This window comes from Microchirus variegatus, assembly GCF_963457635.1.
Source record: "Microchirus variegatus genome assembly, chromosome: 18".
In the NCBI taxonomy this organism is placed as follows: domain Eukaryota; kingdom Metazoa; phylum Chordata; class Actinopteri; order Pleuronectiformes; family Soleidae; genus Microchirus; species Microchirus variegatus.
Window position 1 is genome coordinate 21,834,712 of NC_139819.1, and position 16,046 is coordinate 21,850,757.

At 44.2% G+C, this 16,046-nt stretch overlaps 1 protein-coding gene across 1 annotated transcript in view; it reads left to right on the plus strand.

Annotated features, from left to right (window-relative positions):
• Positions 1 to 14,668, plus strand: part of adgra2 (adhesion G protein-coupled receptor A2) — a gene marked incomplete at both ends in the record, with an annotated part of 71,271 nt that extends 56,603 nt beyond the window's left edge. Inside the window, 12 exons of the mRNA XM_083905390.1 lie at positions 76 to 240; positions 333 to 531; positions 1,758 to 1,907; positions 3,662 to 3,823; positions 4,874 to 5,074; positions 5,147 to 5,336; positions 6,707 to 6,915; positions 7,457 to 7,584; positions 7,678 to 7,801; positions 7,883 to 8,031; positions 10,175 to 10,264; positions 13,228 to 14,668. Coding sequence (XP_083761516.1) covers positions 76 to 240; positions 333 to 531; positions 1,758 to 1,907; positions 3,662 to 3,823; positions 4,874 to 5,074; positions 5,147 to 5,336; positions 6,707 to 6,915; positions 7,457 to 7,584; positions 7,678 to 7,801; positions 7,883 to 8,031; positions 10,175 to 10,264; positions 13,228 to 14,668 — 3,208 coding nt within the window. The remainder of the gene's footprint in view (positions 1 to 75; positions 241 to 332; positions 532 to 1,757; positions 1,908 to 3,661; positions 3,824 to 4,873; positions 5,075 to 5,146; positions 5,337 to 6,706; positions 6,916 to 7,456; positions 7,585 to 7,677; positions 7,802 to 7,882; positions 8,032 to 10,174; positions 10,265 to 13,227) is intronic.
• Positions 14,669 to 16,046: the final 1,378 nt, after the last annotated feature.

A 16,046-nucleotide genomic window follows, 5' to 3' on the forward strand; every position in this document is an offset into this window, starting at 1 on the left:
AAGAAGAAAAATAAAGACTTTATTATTATTTAAAACAAACCTCGGTTTAATGAGCTGTCGTTTTCCCTTCCTCAGTGAACTCATCCTGTTTAACGTACACGTGGAGTCCAGCGGAGAGTGGGAGTGCGTGGTTTCCACCGGACGAGGCAACGCGTCGCGCAGCGTGGAGATCGTGGTGCTGGAGAACAGCGCCTCCTTCTGTCCGGAGGAGAAAGTCATCAACAACCGCGGAGAGTTCAGGTGAGTTGAGTCGAAGCCTGCGTAGAATAACATGCATAGATCACACACACGCGTGTTGTCATATTTATTTGTTATTGTTTTAATCGTTCCAGGTGGCCGCGGACGCTGGCAGGGATCACGTCGCATCAGTACTGCCTGCAGCTGCGCTACCCCTCCCTGTCTGTGGAGGGCGGCGTGGAGCAGAAAAAGGCCTCGCGATACTGCGACCGCGCCGGGAAGTGGGAGGAGGGCGACTACTCCGACTGTCACTACACCAACGGCATCACCCGCGTCCTGCACACCTTCATCCTGGTCAGTTTTTCGTGACGTCACATGTTTATTTAAATATACGAATATGTGAATAAATCAAGATACATGAGAGCGAGGCCAGTATTGGGCTGATATGATTATGTAAAAATGTCAGTAAAAAAGTCAGTTTAGCTGAGTCATGTTGTGGGATTTTTTAAATTTCTGCTTTATGGGAGACGATTGAGAGTGTATTGGTGAGAGTGTAGCGTTGAGGGTGAGAGTGTAATGTGAGAGTGATGTGTAACAGTGAGAGTGATGTGTAACGTTGAGAGTGTACCAGTGAGAGGGATGTGTAACAGTGAGAGTGTATCGTTGAGAGTGTGACAGTGAGAGTGTAACTGTGATATTGATGTGTGACGTTGAGAGTGAGAGTGTAACGTGAGAATGATGTGTAACGTTGAGAGTGTAACAGTGAGAGTGTAACAGTGAGAGTGTAACGGTGAGAGTGAGAGTGTAACAGTGAGAGTGAGAGTGTAACGGTGAGAGTGTAACAGTGAGAGTGTGACAGTGATAGTGTAACTGTGATATTGATGTGTAACGGTGAGAGTGTAATAGTAAGAGTGATGTGTAACGGTGAGAGTGTGACGTTGAGAGTGAGAGTATAACGTGAGAGTGATGTGTAACAATGAGAGTGATGTGTAACAGTGAGAGTGTAACTGTGAGAGTGTAACTGTGATATTGATGTGTAACGGTGAGAGTGTAATAGTGAGAGTGATGCGTAACGTTGATAGCGGTGTATAACATTGAGAGTGTAACAGTGAGAGTGTAACGGTGAGAGTGATGTGTAACAATGAGAGTGTAACAGTGAGAGTGATGTGTAACGTTGATAGCGGTGTGTAACATTGACGATATCTCACCCGTTTTTTTAAAATACTCAGCTAAACGTAAACGTAGCCTCAGTAATCCTACTGAAGAAGAGCTGAAACTAGCAATTTAGATCATTAACGCCGGACTTGGAGTCGCCCCCTGGTGGCCATGGGATATATTTATGTATTTAAGTATGTGAAACACTGAGGAAAAAACCAGGATAAACAGGGATCATGAGTCTGAAAGTGCTTCAGGGACCACAACGTTACACAGAAAGTGTTTTTTTTACTGCACACAGATTTTCTTCCTCTTTTCTTTATGAAGTGATGAATAAATGACCCTCCCATAGAAAGACTACAGAGGACAGAGATGTCACCTTCATGTCCTCACCGTCTTTGCGTCTGTCCTCTCCCTCGCTGCAGAGACCCATCAACGCGTCCAACGCCGTCACCGTGGCTCATCAGGTGAGGACGTACACTCTGGAGGCGGCGGGCTTCACCGACTCTGTGGACGTGCTGTACGTGGCTCAGATCATGGAGAAGTTCATGGAGTACGTTCGACATCTGCGAGAGGTGAGAAGCAGCTCTCTTTAATCACAGTTAGTTTAAGCTTTTTATCTTTATTTCAGTTCACTTTTAGATGGACCATCCTAATTTTGCCCTTTATTTGCACAAGTATATACTTGTACCTGCCTGATTATATCAGATTTATTTCACATTTTCAACATTTCAAGGTGCCAGGCTCCACTATATGGAAAAATAAAAACACTACAGCACTGTTTCGTTATGTATAAATGTAGAGCAACACATCCATAATTTAGGAATAGATGATTTAGAAAAATATTATAGTTCTCCTGTCACTATAAAAGTGTAGTAGTTTGTTATATATATGTATATATTATACGTGTTGGTGCGTGACGAGTTCATAAAATGGTCTCTTATTATTGATTCGGTTCAGTTTTGACACACGAATATTATATTATTTGAATTTATAGATTTTATATTGTTTTTGTGTTCATTTTGTGCCTGAAATCAATGTAATTTTGAATTATTAATGAATTAAAAACCTGTAATTTATTGTCTTTATAATACATTTTAGGGCGGGCAAAGTTGGGCATGTTAGGCAACGACAATCTTTGAATCCAACCATTTCAACACGTTTCTGCAAAATGCCTCAATAAATAATGACTGATGTGCAGAAATGACGACATCAATGCAATTTTCCAGCTATAATTACACACTTTTCAATGAGAATCCATGAATATTCTTCCCAATCAGAATAGAATAGAATAGAATAGTCCTTTATATCATGTCATTGTAACCTGTACAACGAGATTAAAAAGTGCCAGACAGTTAAAAAATTAATAGTCAACAACACTTCCTTCCCGTGCTACAGGAAAACAGACATACCACCATTCATTCTGTCATTGTTATTGTACGATCCCACAGTATAGTGTTGTGTTAAAGCGGACCTAGACCGGAAGTTCCAATTAACGCTGTTTTTTTTAGTGTGTATCTGCGTCATTACCTTGTTTACGAAGCCCTGAAGGTTCAAAACAAACAGTTCAGCCACTGCTGAGAACGCTGTGTTTTATTGTAATCTCGGGCTCAGCGAGATCTCTGAAAAAACTCGGTCCGGTTACGTAAACAGCAGTTCTCCTGAACAGCAGATCCTCCTGCTCCGGGCACTAGTCCGGGCACATCCGGTTGCGTACATTGAACCGAAGAAGAAGAATAACGTCCGTTGTGGAGGTGTTTCACGAGCGACAGAGTCTTCTGACTCTGGGTCAAAGGTCGTCAAAGGGTCGGGCAGGGAGTTGTGACGAAGCTATTTTTAAACACTGTTAAATGATAAATTTTAATAATGTAATATAATAATGAGGAGCAGTGCATCCACCGTTCCAGAGGGGGGCGCTGCTGCGCTTCTGAGAGCGGGTGTGCTGGTTATGTCACGTCCGGGTATTGGCCAATCACAAGACAGTTGGGAAGGCTCTACGCTGGCTGGCCAATCACAACACACTCTGTCTTCTGGGGGCGAGATTTATGTCTGAAATATCGCGGCTGAGGAACAGCGTCAGAAAAGAGAGATTTCTATCGGCTCGTTTACAGCAACTAGGTCCTCACAACAACTAGTTAACAAGTTTTTGAGCATAAAAACAAGTTAATGTATATAAGTAGACCTCCATAACTAACATATGTGCAACAGGCCACTCTGTGAGCTTTAAGGGTTGTTTTTTATGGCATTGAGGGCGGTTATTGCTGCGGGATAGAAACTGTTTTTAAGTCACACGTCCCTTACAGTTGCATCTCTTGTCTCTGTCTCTCAGTTGTCAGAGGTGCTGGTAGAGATGGGCAGTAACCTGATGCAGGTGGACGATCAGATCCTGGCCGTCGCTCAGCGAGAGAAGAGAGCGTGCAGCTCCATCGTCTACTCTCTGGAGACTCTGGCCTGGCCTCAGCTGCACAGCCACGCTCAGGATTTCTCCATGGTACAGACAAAAAAAGAAAGAAAAAAATATAAAAATGTCACACAAATGTTTGTGTTGAGTGAAAGAAGCCAGGACTGGATTATAATCTCTTCCAGAGGCGGTTTCTTCTCTGTTTAATTTCTGAGGAAAAAGTAGATAAATACACATGTGGAGCCTTTAAACTAGGGCTGCACGTCATTGTTTCCCACTCAGGGCTAACATTTAAACAACATAAACACCTATTATAGTGTGTTATATGACGATATGAGCAAGTACTGGGATTACAGGGTCCTTAATTAACCTCCTTATTTTGTTTTTAGTTTAAGAGCTTTCTGAACTTTATTTCTCTACAGTAAATGGATTAAAGTTATCTTATCTTATATTTAAAGAGAATTTCCATCTCACAAATGTATGTATTTAAGTCAAATTTCATGTATTTTTGTGTAAGTGTGATGGGCCAAATGAAACCCTTTGGTGGGCCAACTTTGGCCACCCCGATTACGGTGTTCATTTTAGGACATCCTCGGACTCAGGTGTCAGACTCAGAAAAACATCTTCAGACAAAACTGCCTCAGCGTCAGAAAAACTTATGTCAGAGTCAGAAAAACTTGTGTCAGAGTCCGAAAAACGTGTCAGACTCAGAATAACTTGAGTCAGAGTCAGAAAAACTTGTGTCAGAGTCAGAAAAATTTGAGTCAGAGTCAGAAAAACTTGTGTCAGAGTCAGAAGAATTTGAGTCAGAGTCAGAAAAACTTGAGTCAGAATAACTTGTGTCAGAGTCAGAAAAACTTTTCAGAGTCAGAAAAACTTGAGTCAGAGTCAGAAAAACGAGTCTGACACCTGAGTCCGAGGATATCCTAAAATGAACACCGTACCCGAGCCCCGCTTTGAGCAGCCCTACTCTGAACAAATGAACTAATAATAAATATAATTGTTACACATAATAAATTATACTGAAGTCGCAGCACCAGACATAAAGGATTTCACACGAGAAAGGGAAAAACAATACATTTTGTGGAATTACACGTATACAGCACATCGGTTACATTCATCATCTTTGTGTCTGAGCAGGTGTCTCGGAACATCGTGATGGAGGCTCACCTCATCCGCCCGGCTCACTTCACCGGCATCACGTGCACGGCGTATCAGCGGCGCGACGCCTCGGCAGGAAGTGGCGCCGCAGAAACGCCAAACTCCGGCCACGAGCAGCCGCTGCGTTTCCGCTGCAGCACGGGCTCACACAACACCTCGCTCAACAACTTCCTCCTCAAGGTAAATTCAATTAAACTCTGCTTCTGTTAACTCTGCATGAGCAGATAATAAAGTTTTTTCTTTCCTCTGCAGAACTCCGTGGCGTTGGCGTCCGTGACTCTGCCGCCGTCTCTGTTTCCTCCCGACGCCTCTGACGACTGCAAACTGCAGTTTGTCGCGTTCCGAACGGGAAGCTTTTTCCCTCTGTCTGGAAACTCCAGCAACGGCGGGGAACGCTCACGCAGACGCACCGTCAACTCGCCGGTCATCTTCGTAGGATTAGGTAAAGAAACGTACATGCTTTTATTCTGAAATGTGACAGATTGCTACACTTGTCTGTTTCCCATATAACATCAATTTCTTTTAAAAAGAATTAAATTAAAAACAGCAAACAAGATGAAAATAAGTAAAAGTCACTAAAGGTCGCGTCCTGACTTGGTTTTAACATCTGTCCTCAATGATCCGATCACATGTGGACATTCTTACGTATAACTGTTCACACCTGGTGTTAAAATGTGTCCTGAATGTGTCTCCTGCGATCACATAATGATCAGATCTTGTGTCCCCGCCCCTTTATTCGAGTTAAATCTGTTAACATTGACACATTATGGGGACAAAGGTCAAGTTTAGGGTCAGGTGAGGTTAGCGTAAGTCTCCAGGAAGTCAATGTAATGTCCTCTAACGTCACAGAGACCAGACTTTTGTACGTGTGAGACGAGAAAAACCGAGTGAATACGGCTCTACTCGCGCTGCTGTAACATGAAATTAATTTTAACAACAAGAAATAGATCATTCTGAGCGTAAAATGCTGCGGACGAGACAACATCAGATTACGTTCACGCAGCTCAGTCCTGTGGACACACGTGTGTCCTAAAACCACCTCAGAATGTGGTCTGTTGTGATCTGATGTGAGCCTCAGGCTCAACCCTTAATCTTAACTGGTCCTCAAAACCAAGTGTTGAGGGTTATTTTGTCACTTAGAAATGGGACACTCCTTAAATGCAGATACGTCTTCAGACTGTGGGGGGCAGAATAACGCCAAAGCTGCGTCCAGTCTGTCAACTCCAAAAAAAGAAGAAGAAGAAGAACACATTTACGTCATCCGTAATAACCTATCAGTTCGTTATAAGATGATACTTACGCAACAATGACGTCAGTAATCCATAATATGGGCCTAAACTAAGATAATACAATGGTTTTCATCATTTTTATATCTCTATTAACAAAGAAAATACTTCATTTGTAGCGTACTCGTTTCGCTGCTTTCGGCGCCGGCTTTGTTCTGTCAAAACACGCAATGCATTCTGGGTAGCCCTTGCTCCCAAGGGTGGTCTCGGAAAAAATCTCAATATTGAGGGTCGATACAGCCCTTAAACTTGGCCCTCAACTTAATTTTTCTGAGAATCGGGAGCGCGCATTTTTAAGATTGAGGGCTAAGATTGTGGGTTAAAGAGATAGTTCGGAGTTTTGGACATAAGACCTATTTCCCAACTCAGCCGGTGTGATGGAGACGTCTGGAGACGTTTTTCAAGAAATTTCATTCAGTTCTTCTAGTTGCCGAGTTCGCTGGTGCTATTGCTAGCGCAAGTCAATGGTACCAGCTAGCATGGCATTAGAAACACTCATACTCCACGTGTTCCCCCCCTTTGACAGATGGCTGCAGCATGTGGAACCACTCGGAGCCCGTGTGGGTGTCACTGCGACACTCGTCCCCCGGCACCGACGCCGTGGCGGCTCAGTGGAGCCCGAGGGGCCCGGAGAAGCCGGGCGTGTGGAGCCAGGACGGCTGCGAGCTGGTGCACAGCGACAGCAGCAGCTCCACCATGCGCTGCTCGCTGCTCAGCAACTACGCCGTGCTCCAGGTACGACGGTTATTACGGTTATTAGGTCAATGTTTCATGAAAATCATCAATATTACAACACAAACGAGATCTATCCGTCCAACTTTAGGTCAATGGATGAGATTATATGGTGATGTACTGTATGTGGGGGGATGTTATATTTCAGTGTTTCCCAACCCTGGTCCTCAGGGAACACGGCCCTGCCATGTTTTAGATGTTGCCCTGCTCCAAAAACACCTGATTCAGATGAAACATTACATTTTTGAAAAACATTTTTTAACAAAAGTTGAAACAAATTCATTTGAAAAGAAAAAAAAAAGGACAAAAGTTGAAACATTATTTTTTAAACGCTGAAATATTACGTTATTTTTTTTTAATTGTTGAAAAAAAAAAGTTTTTAATTTACAAAAGTTGAAACATTATTATTATTTTTTTTTTTTACAAAAGTTGAAACATTAAATTAAAAAAAAAAAAATGTACGCGTGAACGCGATGTAAATTGCCTCCACGCCTTCCTTTAATTCCTTCATGTCGTTCGTTGTTTCCCTCTGTATTTCCTACAGGAGGTGCCCGACTTCCCCACCTCCCTGCCCATCTCAGCCAGTGTGCTCCACCCGGTGGTGTACGCCTGCACTGCAGTGCTCCTCCTCTGCCTCTTCACCATCATCATCACACACATTCTCCACCACAGGTACGGCAGCAGTCGTGTTGTTGTTGCTCATTCGTCATCATCATCATCTCTCTAACTCTGTGTCCTCTCACACACACACACACACACACACAGCTCTATTCACATATCAAGGAAAAGCTGGCACACTTTACTGAACACCTGCTTCCACATCGCCATGACAACAGCCATCTACGCGGGGGGCATTAGCTTGACCAGCTACCCGGTGGTTTGCCAAGCAGTAAGTGTGGAGTTTGTACTTCTATATTATTATTATATTACATATATTATATACTGTATATGTGACTGACGTGCGTCTCAGGTGGGCATCGCCTTGCACTACTCGTCGCTGTCGACGCTGCTGTGGATCGGAGTTAGCGCCAGAGTCATCTACAAAGAGGCCGTGTGGCGGTTACCACGGCAGCTGGAGGGAGAGTCTCCCACTCCGCCAACCCAGCGACCCATGCTCAGGTCAGTTTTTTTATTTTTTACCAGGAATAAAACTTGTTGAGATGAAAATTCCTGGCCAAAAAAACAGAGGTTATGGCACGGATGGAACAAATTAAATCATACAGAATTGTCCATGCAATAGGACCGAAGCGCAATATTTGTTAAAGCCGAAATGTTTATGACAAAATATCATTTTAATAGGTATTGTAGGGCTGAACGACTTTGTATACATATGTCATTGTGATTATTTTGCGATATCAGAGGAAAACAGTAATTTTTACATCATTATTCTCATTTTAATTCGGAATTATTATTTTTTTTTAAATGATGACTGTGTGATATTTAATGCAGATCTGTGCGTAAACAACGATGTTCTCCTCAGTCTGTAGAAAACAATTCCTCTAAAATGTAGGGCTAAGGTCAAACGCTAACGCGTCAACGTTAACGAACGACACGTTTCCATGACGACAGACCGGAAAAAGACGCGCGTGACGTCATGTTTACGTGCCGCAACACAGGAGTCCAGGCACCGTTTACCTGTTAGCTCCTTTAGCTCCGTTAGCGTTAGCCTACAGTGTGTTTATTAAACTAAAAGAGCAACGCTACGAATAACCTTAGCCTACCTGTGTTACTGCGTATGTGTGCCTCTGTTTTTAAAGTTCAGCGTTACTTTAGAGACTCATTTTAACTGTCGGGAGTCACGTAAACATGAGGTCACGCGCGTCTTTTTTCCGGTCAGTCGTCGCGGAAACGTGTCGTGCGTTAACGTTGACGGGTTAGCGTTTGACGGGTTAGCGTTTGACGGGTTAGCGTTTGACCTTATTTTCCACAGACTGAAGAGAACGTCTTTGTTTACGCACAGATCTGCATTAAATATCACACAGTTTTTTACACAGTCATTTTAAAAATATGCTTTCCGATTGAAAATGAGAATAATTATGTAAAAATTACCGTTTCCTCTGATGTCGCAAAATAATCACAATGAGATATGTGTACAAAGTCGTTCAGCCCTACGATACAACATAAAAATAATAAAATACGCATCAAAAAAATCTACTTGTGTTTTGACATAATTTATATTTTTAAATGCATACACTTCCCCCCACACATTTAAATGTCTTTAAATACACTTGAGGATTGACTGTCCCTGCTACATGTACTGTATGTTTATTAAATACACATCATATATATAATGCAACATTATTTGAATAGCTCAGTGTTGCACATCACTCATTTCCATAGTCATGTTTAAATATGGCTTGTATTCATGATCTTTGTTGATATTTATAACAAGGTGTGTTTGTATAAATGGCAGCTGCACAGCCACGCTATAGTCCCTGTACTCTGCACGCGTTTAATTCAGTTAAATTAAAACATGGTATGTTTATACATGGCTCAGTTTAATATAAAACCATGCTGCTCCGCATGCTTTTTGGTGCACAGGCATCAAACTCTCGCAGGGAAAAATCGAAGTTGAAATTGAAACCACAGACTTATATTGTCATATTGTTTTTTTGCTTTTGCATATTTATTTATTTATTCATTCACTTTTTCCTGTAAATAAATATGTATATAAATATCAATCAAATCAAAAAAAAAACGTGGCCACCCAAAGTGCGGCGGCATCAAAGGCGCTCATTGTGCCCGACGAACCAAAGTCCCTCTGTTTTTAAGGAAACCTCGGAGCGACATGAGGAGGAGGAGGAGAGGAATGTATGAATGCAACATAACACACAGAGAAGAAGAGGAGGAGGTCACCATAAATCTGAGCAGGGTGATCCAAATATCCCCGTCTCAGCTCGCTGTGACCAGGCTCTGAGCTTCTGACCTCCACTCACCCCCTCACGCCCCCTTTGTTGCCCACTCGGCCTCACACGGATCAGGGCGAAATAAATCACCGCCTCGCGTAGTAACTCTGTGCCCACGGATCGGGCAGCGGAACCCTCCGCTCGGATTAGAGACCAAACCAGAAAGGACATAAAACACCCGAGAGTCAAACGCGCTCAGCCGCGCACACTTTAAAGACACTGCGGCAGCCAAAGGTCAAATCCCGCGGCGCAAAAAAACAAGAAGCCGCGCTTTATTTCTGCGACTGCAGCTGCGAGCTTTGTGTTTGATTCATGACTTTCTTTTCTTTCCTTTCCCTCTCTCTTGTTTACTAAAGGTTCTATTTGATCGCCGGCGGAGTCCCTCTCATCATTTGTGGGATCACTGCAGCCGTCAACGTCAACAACTACGGCGACAACAGCCCTTAGTACGTACTCCTGTCCTCTCTGATCCTGTTGTATTAACTCTGTCGGACAGTTTTAAAGGGGAAGTAAGTAGTTTATAGTGCCATCTAGAGGAGAGGCTGAAATCTACAACAACGAACCGCTCCTCTGCTTACCCCCCCTCCCTTCCCTGAGCGCTACGGTATCCTCAGCCGGTCAAATGTCGTCCTTGTGGTCTTTCTCCGTGGTGCGGGCGTAGCGGCGTTGTACTCTATCGTTGCGTTGTGTAGTTTAACAGACGAAGCAGACCTTCAGGTTGGCAACCTTGCCGTTTATTTGAGGCAATAATATGTGCACAAAGCGTACCTGGTAGAGACATTAATAGTACAGTTAGTCCAGGCTCCTCTCACACTCACACACACACACATGCCTGAAAAATGTTAAATGAAAGGAAAGTGCAGGTTAGCTAACATGTGTAGCACTAGCTATATTGTAAACAATAATAAGAAAAAAACACCGTCAACTTTTTTATGAAAAAGGGCACTTTTGAACGTTCGGAAGCTTTATGCGTAAACAATTCACACTTAAACCCCCACTTAGTATTAAAGGGATAGTTCGGAATTTTGGACATAAGACCTATTTCCCAACTCGATTGTAACGGCAGACTATCGATGTACATATCTGTGTTGATAGAATAATATTTGAAACAAAACTAACGTCGCATCGCATGAATTTTTGAGGGACTACTTTCTCAGCAGCAGCGGAATCAGTCCGCCGCTGCCGGAAGTATGACGCGCTGCTGCTGCTGCTGCTGCTGCTGAGACATAAATCCTTCAAATTGCAAGGTCGGTTTTATTTCAAACATTCTATCAACACAGATATGTACATCGATAGTCTGCCGTTACAATCGATTTGCCTCGGGTGCACTGTGGAGTCGGCATGAGTGTTTTTAATGCCATGCTAACTTGTATCATTGACTTGCGCTAGCCATAGCACCAGCGAACTCGGCAACTAGAAGAACTGAATGAAATTTCTTGAAAACGTCTCCAGGCGTCTCCATCACACCGGCTGAGTTGGAAAATAGGTCTTATGTCCAAAATTTTGAACTATCCCTTTAAAATAAAAGTGATTAATATAAAACAATGGCAGAGCTCATAGCTCATGCACCTACCAGGGAAACAGCAAGGTCCGACTGCCGTTATCCCCCAGGTTGCACGACCCTAATCTACAGGGGTGCTGCATTTAATTGCCATAGGACAAACAAGCTCCCGTGTTGTGAGATGAGGTTTTTCTTATATGGCAAGTGGAATCACATTACTTAACTCTGTGGTTGCGGGCGTACGGTCAGGTACCGGTGTTCCTTTATCCGCTGTAAAACACGCGTGGTCCTCCGTTCTAAACGCGCAAAAAGATCCGCTCTCAGCCTCGTCTCTGCGCTCGATTTGTTCTCTCGGGTTTGTCCTTACAGGCTCCCGTAGAAACATGGCGTCTCGCTGCTAACAGCGGCAATGCAACAGCGGAGCCGCGACCGTGTTATTTTAAATGACTTTTTGAAACACTACGGAAATGAAACAAAAACTATTATACAGCGACTAGACAAAAAGTGGATTTTGGGTTCATATAAACCCATAAATACTACACAGTGTCCCTTTAAACACACAAAAATGAAACTAGGCACACAATTTGGAAAAAGTTGAAGCCCGTGTGTGACTGCAAACTTTAAGCAGAATTCTGCCAGCTTCATTTAAATATCACTCTCAATCATAAACGGCTAAAAGGGGAAAAAACTGATGATTCCAAGTCCAGGCACAAACTCTGTTTAAAAAGCCTTCTTTTTTTTTTTCTCCTGACACCCCGGTGAAGGCCAGCGGGCTGATACACGCTGGTGAATTTTAATGTTTTCATATTTTTAAATGAACAATTCTGATTCCACAAAGTGATTTCCTGGACCAGTTTTTTGACTTATTATCCGTTCCAAGAACAACAGAGGACAAAAAGGGACACCAGCAGCGCTCCGTTCCATCATTTTAATCAGTTCTGAAAATCTCCAACTGCATCTTATAACACACACACACACACAAACACACACACACACACACACACACACACACACACACACACACACACACACACACACACACACACACACACACACACACACACACACACACACACACACACACACACACACACACTGCACACAACACCCAATCACCACTCATGTCACACCTGAACACACACTTCAATCATGTGTTGGATTATAAATCAGGCCTCGAGTGATTCATACTGTACTTGCATGAGTGAAATGACCGGGGGCTTTAGCCACATGCTAACACTTGGGCTGTAGATGATGCTATTTTCAGACCAAAAACGTGATGCAAAAACGATGCTCGGGAAAACGATGGCTATCTACTAATCAGAGCCGTTTCTTGCTATATTGCAGCTGCATAGGGCCCCACGGCCACCAGGGGGCCCCCCCAAACTGCAAGTTCAGACTCATATTTTTATTATATTTTTGAGAATTAAAAGTACCTGTCTTTATTTGCATGTATTGGATGCATTCATTATGCATATATTTGCAAAGAAAAAGTCGAGTTTGAAAAAAATAGGGGCCCCCAAATAGTATCTCGCATAGGGCCCCCAAACAGCTAGAAACGGCCCTGCTACTAATGGCGTAATGGAAGCAGCAGCCAAATGGAAGGACAGCTGCTCTTCGGTGGCCACCATTTTGGATGTTTATATTATAAAAGCTACTAGACCAAACCGAGGCCGAGGCCAAATGCCGCCCGTGCCAGATGTCTGAGCGGAGCAAAATCAAATCGCTGGCAGTGACACAAATTTGAAAATCAGATTTCTGTGTCCACACAGCAAAGCAAATCCAATCCTGCTCTCATCAAGAGGTCTAATATGAGTCTAACTCTTTTCAGATTGTGTGTAAATGTGTTTAGTTGTAATGCACAGAGATGTTCTTGTCTTCTTCTGACCCTCCTGACATCTTCTCTTGCAGCTGCTGGCTGGTGTGGCGTCCCAGTCTCGGCTCTTTCTTTGTCCCCGCCGGCCTTGTGCTGCTGGTGACCTGGATCTACTTCCTGTGCACTGTGTTTCGCCTGAGGCGCAGCGCGGCCAAAGAATGCACAGGAACAACGCTGTCCTCTCCCGTGACCGAGAGCCAGCCGGCGCTGGCGGGAAGCAGCAGCCTGCTCTCCACAGACTCGGCGGTGGGAGCCGCGAGCCCCACTGTGGCTCCGGAGGACCAGTACTCTCTGAAGACTCAGTTCTCGGTGCTGGTGGCCACTCACTTCCTGTTTGTGGTGCTGTGGTGCTGCGGGGCCATGGCGATCTGGCTGACGGAGCACACCGGCTTGCTGTTCAGCTGCCTCTACGGGATGGCTGCCACGGTGTTGGGGATATTCCTGGTGGCGCACCACTGCTTCAGACGCGCGGACGTGCAGGCGTCGTGGCTGGCGTGTTGCCCCGGTTACCGCCGCTCACATCCCATGTCCACTTACACTCACACCTGCACTACTGTGAGTGGGGTGCAGACGTCCGAACACGGGTCCCAGCTCTTCGTCAACTGCCATCCTCCCGGGGACTCTCACAACTCGTCGTCGGCGAGGTCGTCGTCCACGCCGAGCGGCATCAGCAGCGTGGGCCCGGGCCCCTGCAAGCTCACCAACCTGCTGCAGGTGGCACAGGATAATCCGAGCATTCAGGCCGCGTCGCGTCCGCCTGCGGGCAACACCAACACCAGCACCAGCACGGACAACACCAGCAAGCCTACCAACAACATCCTGCCCGCCAACAACTCTGCAGCTCCTCTGCATCCTCAGAGGAGGAAAGTTAGCAGCAGAACTAAACAAGGGAGCAGTCAGTATCACCATCGCAGCGAGGGCAGGGGTCACTATCGTCTCAAAGCCCTCAGGACTGCAGGCGGGGGCAGCCTCGGAGCGCTAGGACCCGCAGGTTTAGAGCACCTCACTTCTTCGCACGGGGTTTACAAACAGGCCACGAGTGAGAACGGCAGCGTTCACCACAGCCTCTCGGAGAACCAGGCCGCCCCACTGACAAACGGGAAGCGGGTGGGGGAGTCGGTGGCCACCAGCCCCTCGGAGGGGAGCGACGGGGGGAGCAGCGGCAGCCGCAAGCCTTTCCCTCTGCTGCCATCTATGGCCAGCAGAGTGGCCATGCACGGCCACGCTCAGAGACGATGTGCCAGCAGAGACAATTTGAAACTGGCGGCGGCGGCCGCAGAGCGAGACACCAAACGCTGCTCTTATCCGTTAAACTGCGCCGCGACCACCACTGTGCCCGGCGCCGCCGCCGCCGCTCCAAATGGCACCTTGAAAAACTTGGTGCTGGAGCTGGAGCAGGACATGAGCGGCACGGACCAGTCGCAGAGCTCGGTGGGGATGAGGAGCGGTCTGTGGAAAAGTGAAACCACAGTGTAAACCTATACTTACAGTACATGTGAACTTCTATGCATGGCCTTGATGAACTTTTAAATCAATGTTTCCCAACCCTGGTCCTCAGGGAACACGGCCCTGCCATGTTTTAGATGTTGCCCTGCTCCAAAAACACCTGATTCAGATGAAACATAACTACTTTTTTACTATTTTTGAACAACATTCAACAAAACAAAAAACATTTTTTTTAAATTTTTTAAACAAATGTTGAAACGTTAAATTATTTGAAAAAACAGGGCAACGTGTAAAACATGGCAGGGCAGTGTTCCCTGAGGATCAGGGTTGGGAAACACTGTTTTAAATGATTGGGTTATGTTTCAATGATCTCTTGATTATAATAATTATGTAATTTAAGATGCAAAATCACGAAGGCGTCCAGGAACCTAAGCTGGTACTCCTGCCTCTGTAGCATTGCAAGACTTTTCTGTGAAATGGGGGGTAAAAAAATATATAATAATGCTGTTGTTGTTGTCATTTCATACTCATTTATGTTATCCGTTTCACAAGAAATGTAAACAGTATCTCTGAAATTGGCATATAATGTTGATTTTGGACGTCTAATGAAAGCTTTATTGTGTTAGTTGTGATTATTTTCGCTATGCATATCAACTATAGCATGAGATGGAACGCAAGAAAACCGTCCGTTGCCAAACTTCAGCTCAACGCGTTTAATCAGTGGAGGAGAAAAAAAAGGTGTTTGCTTCAAGTAACTGTGTGTGTTCTCATGTGTATGCACTTGTCTTTCTAAACATGTCTGTGAGCGTGTGTGTATATGTGTGTGTGTGTGTGTGTGTGTGCGCAGACATACAAATTGTATGAGTGTGGCTGTACAGAATTTTTGAGTGAATTAAACAAAGCTATGAGAGACATTTGAATATATATATATATATATATATATATATATATATATATATATATATATACATATGTATATGTATATATATATAAAACTGTCATTATTTTTTATTATTTTCTGCCGACTTTCATCCGCACTGGCAGAGCTCCTCCCCATTTTTGAATGAATTCAAAATAAAGATGGGGATATTTGTCTGTCAAACCCAGTCACTTTATCTCATGTCCGAAATGAACCTTTTTAAAAGAACCTGTCACATTTAAATGACCTGATTTTTGAGTCAGTCAGTCTTAGTCAGTTTGATAAATTTGCAATTGAGGAAATTACATGATCAGGAAATAGCGTTTCTCGTATGCAACCCTTTGTCACTGCTTCCCCATTGTTCTTTCAAAGGAAGTCTGAATGAAACAGTCACAATTCCATGGGACTGTAACTCACATCGAGCCTCTCACTGAAAACAAATACTTTTTTCTTGACCACATTATTCAGAAATGTCATCCTGTTAACCAA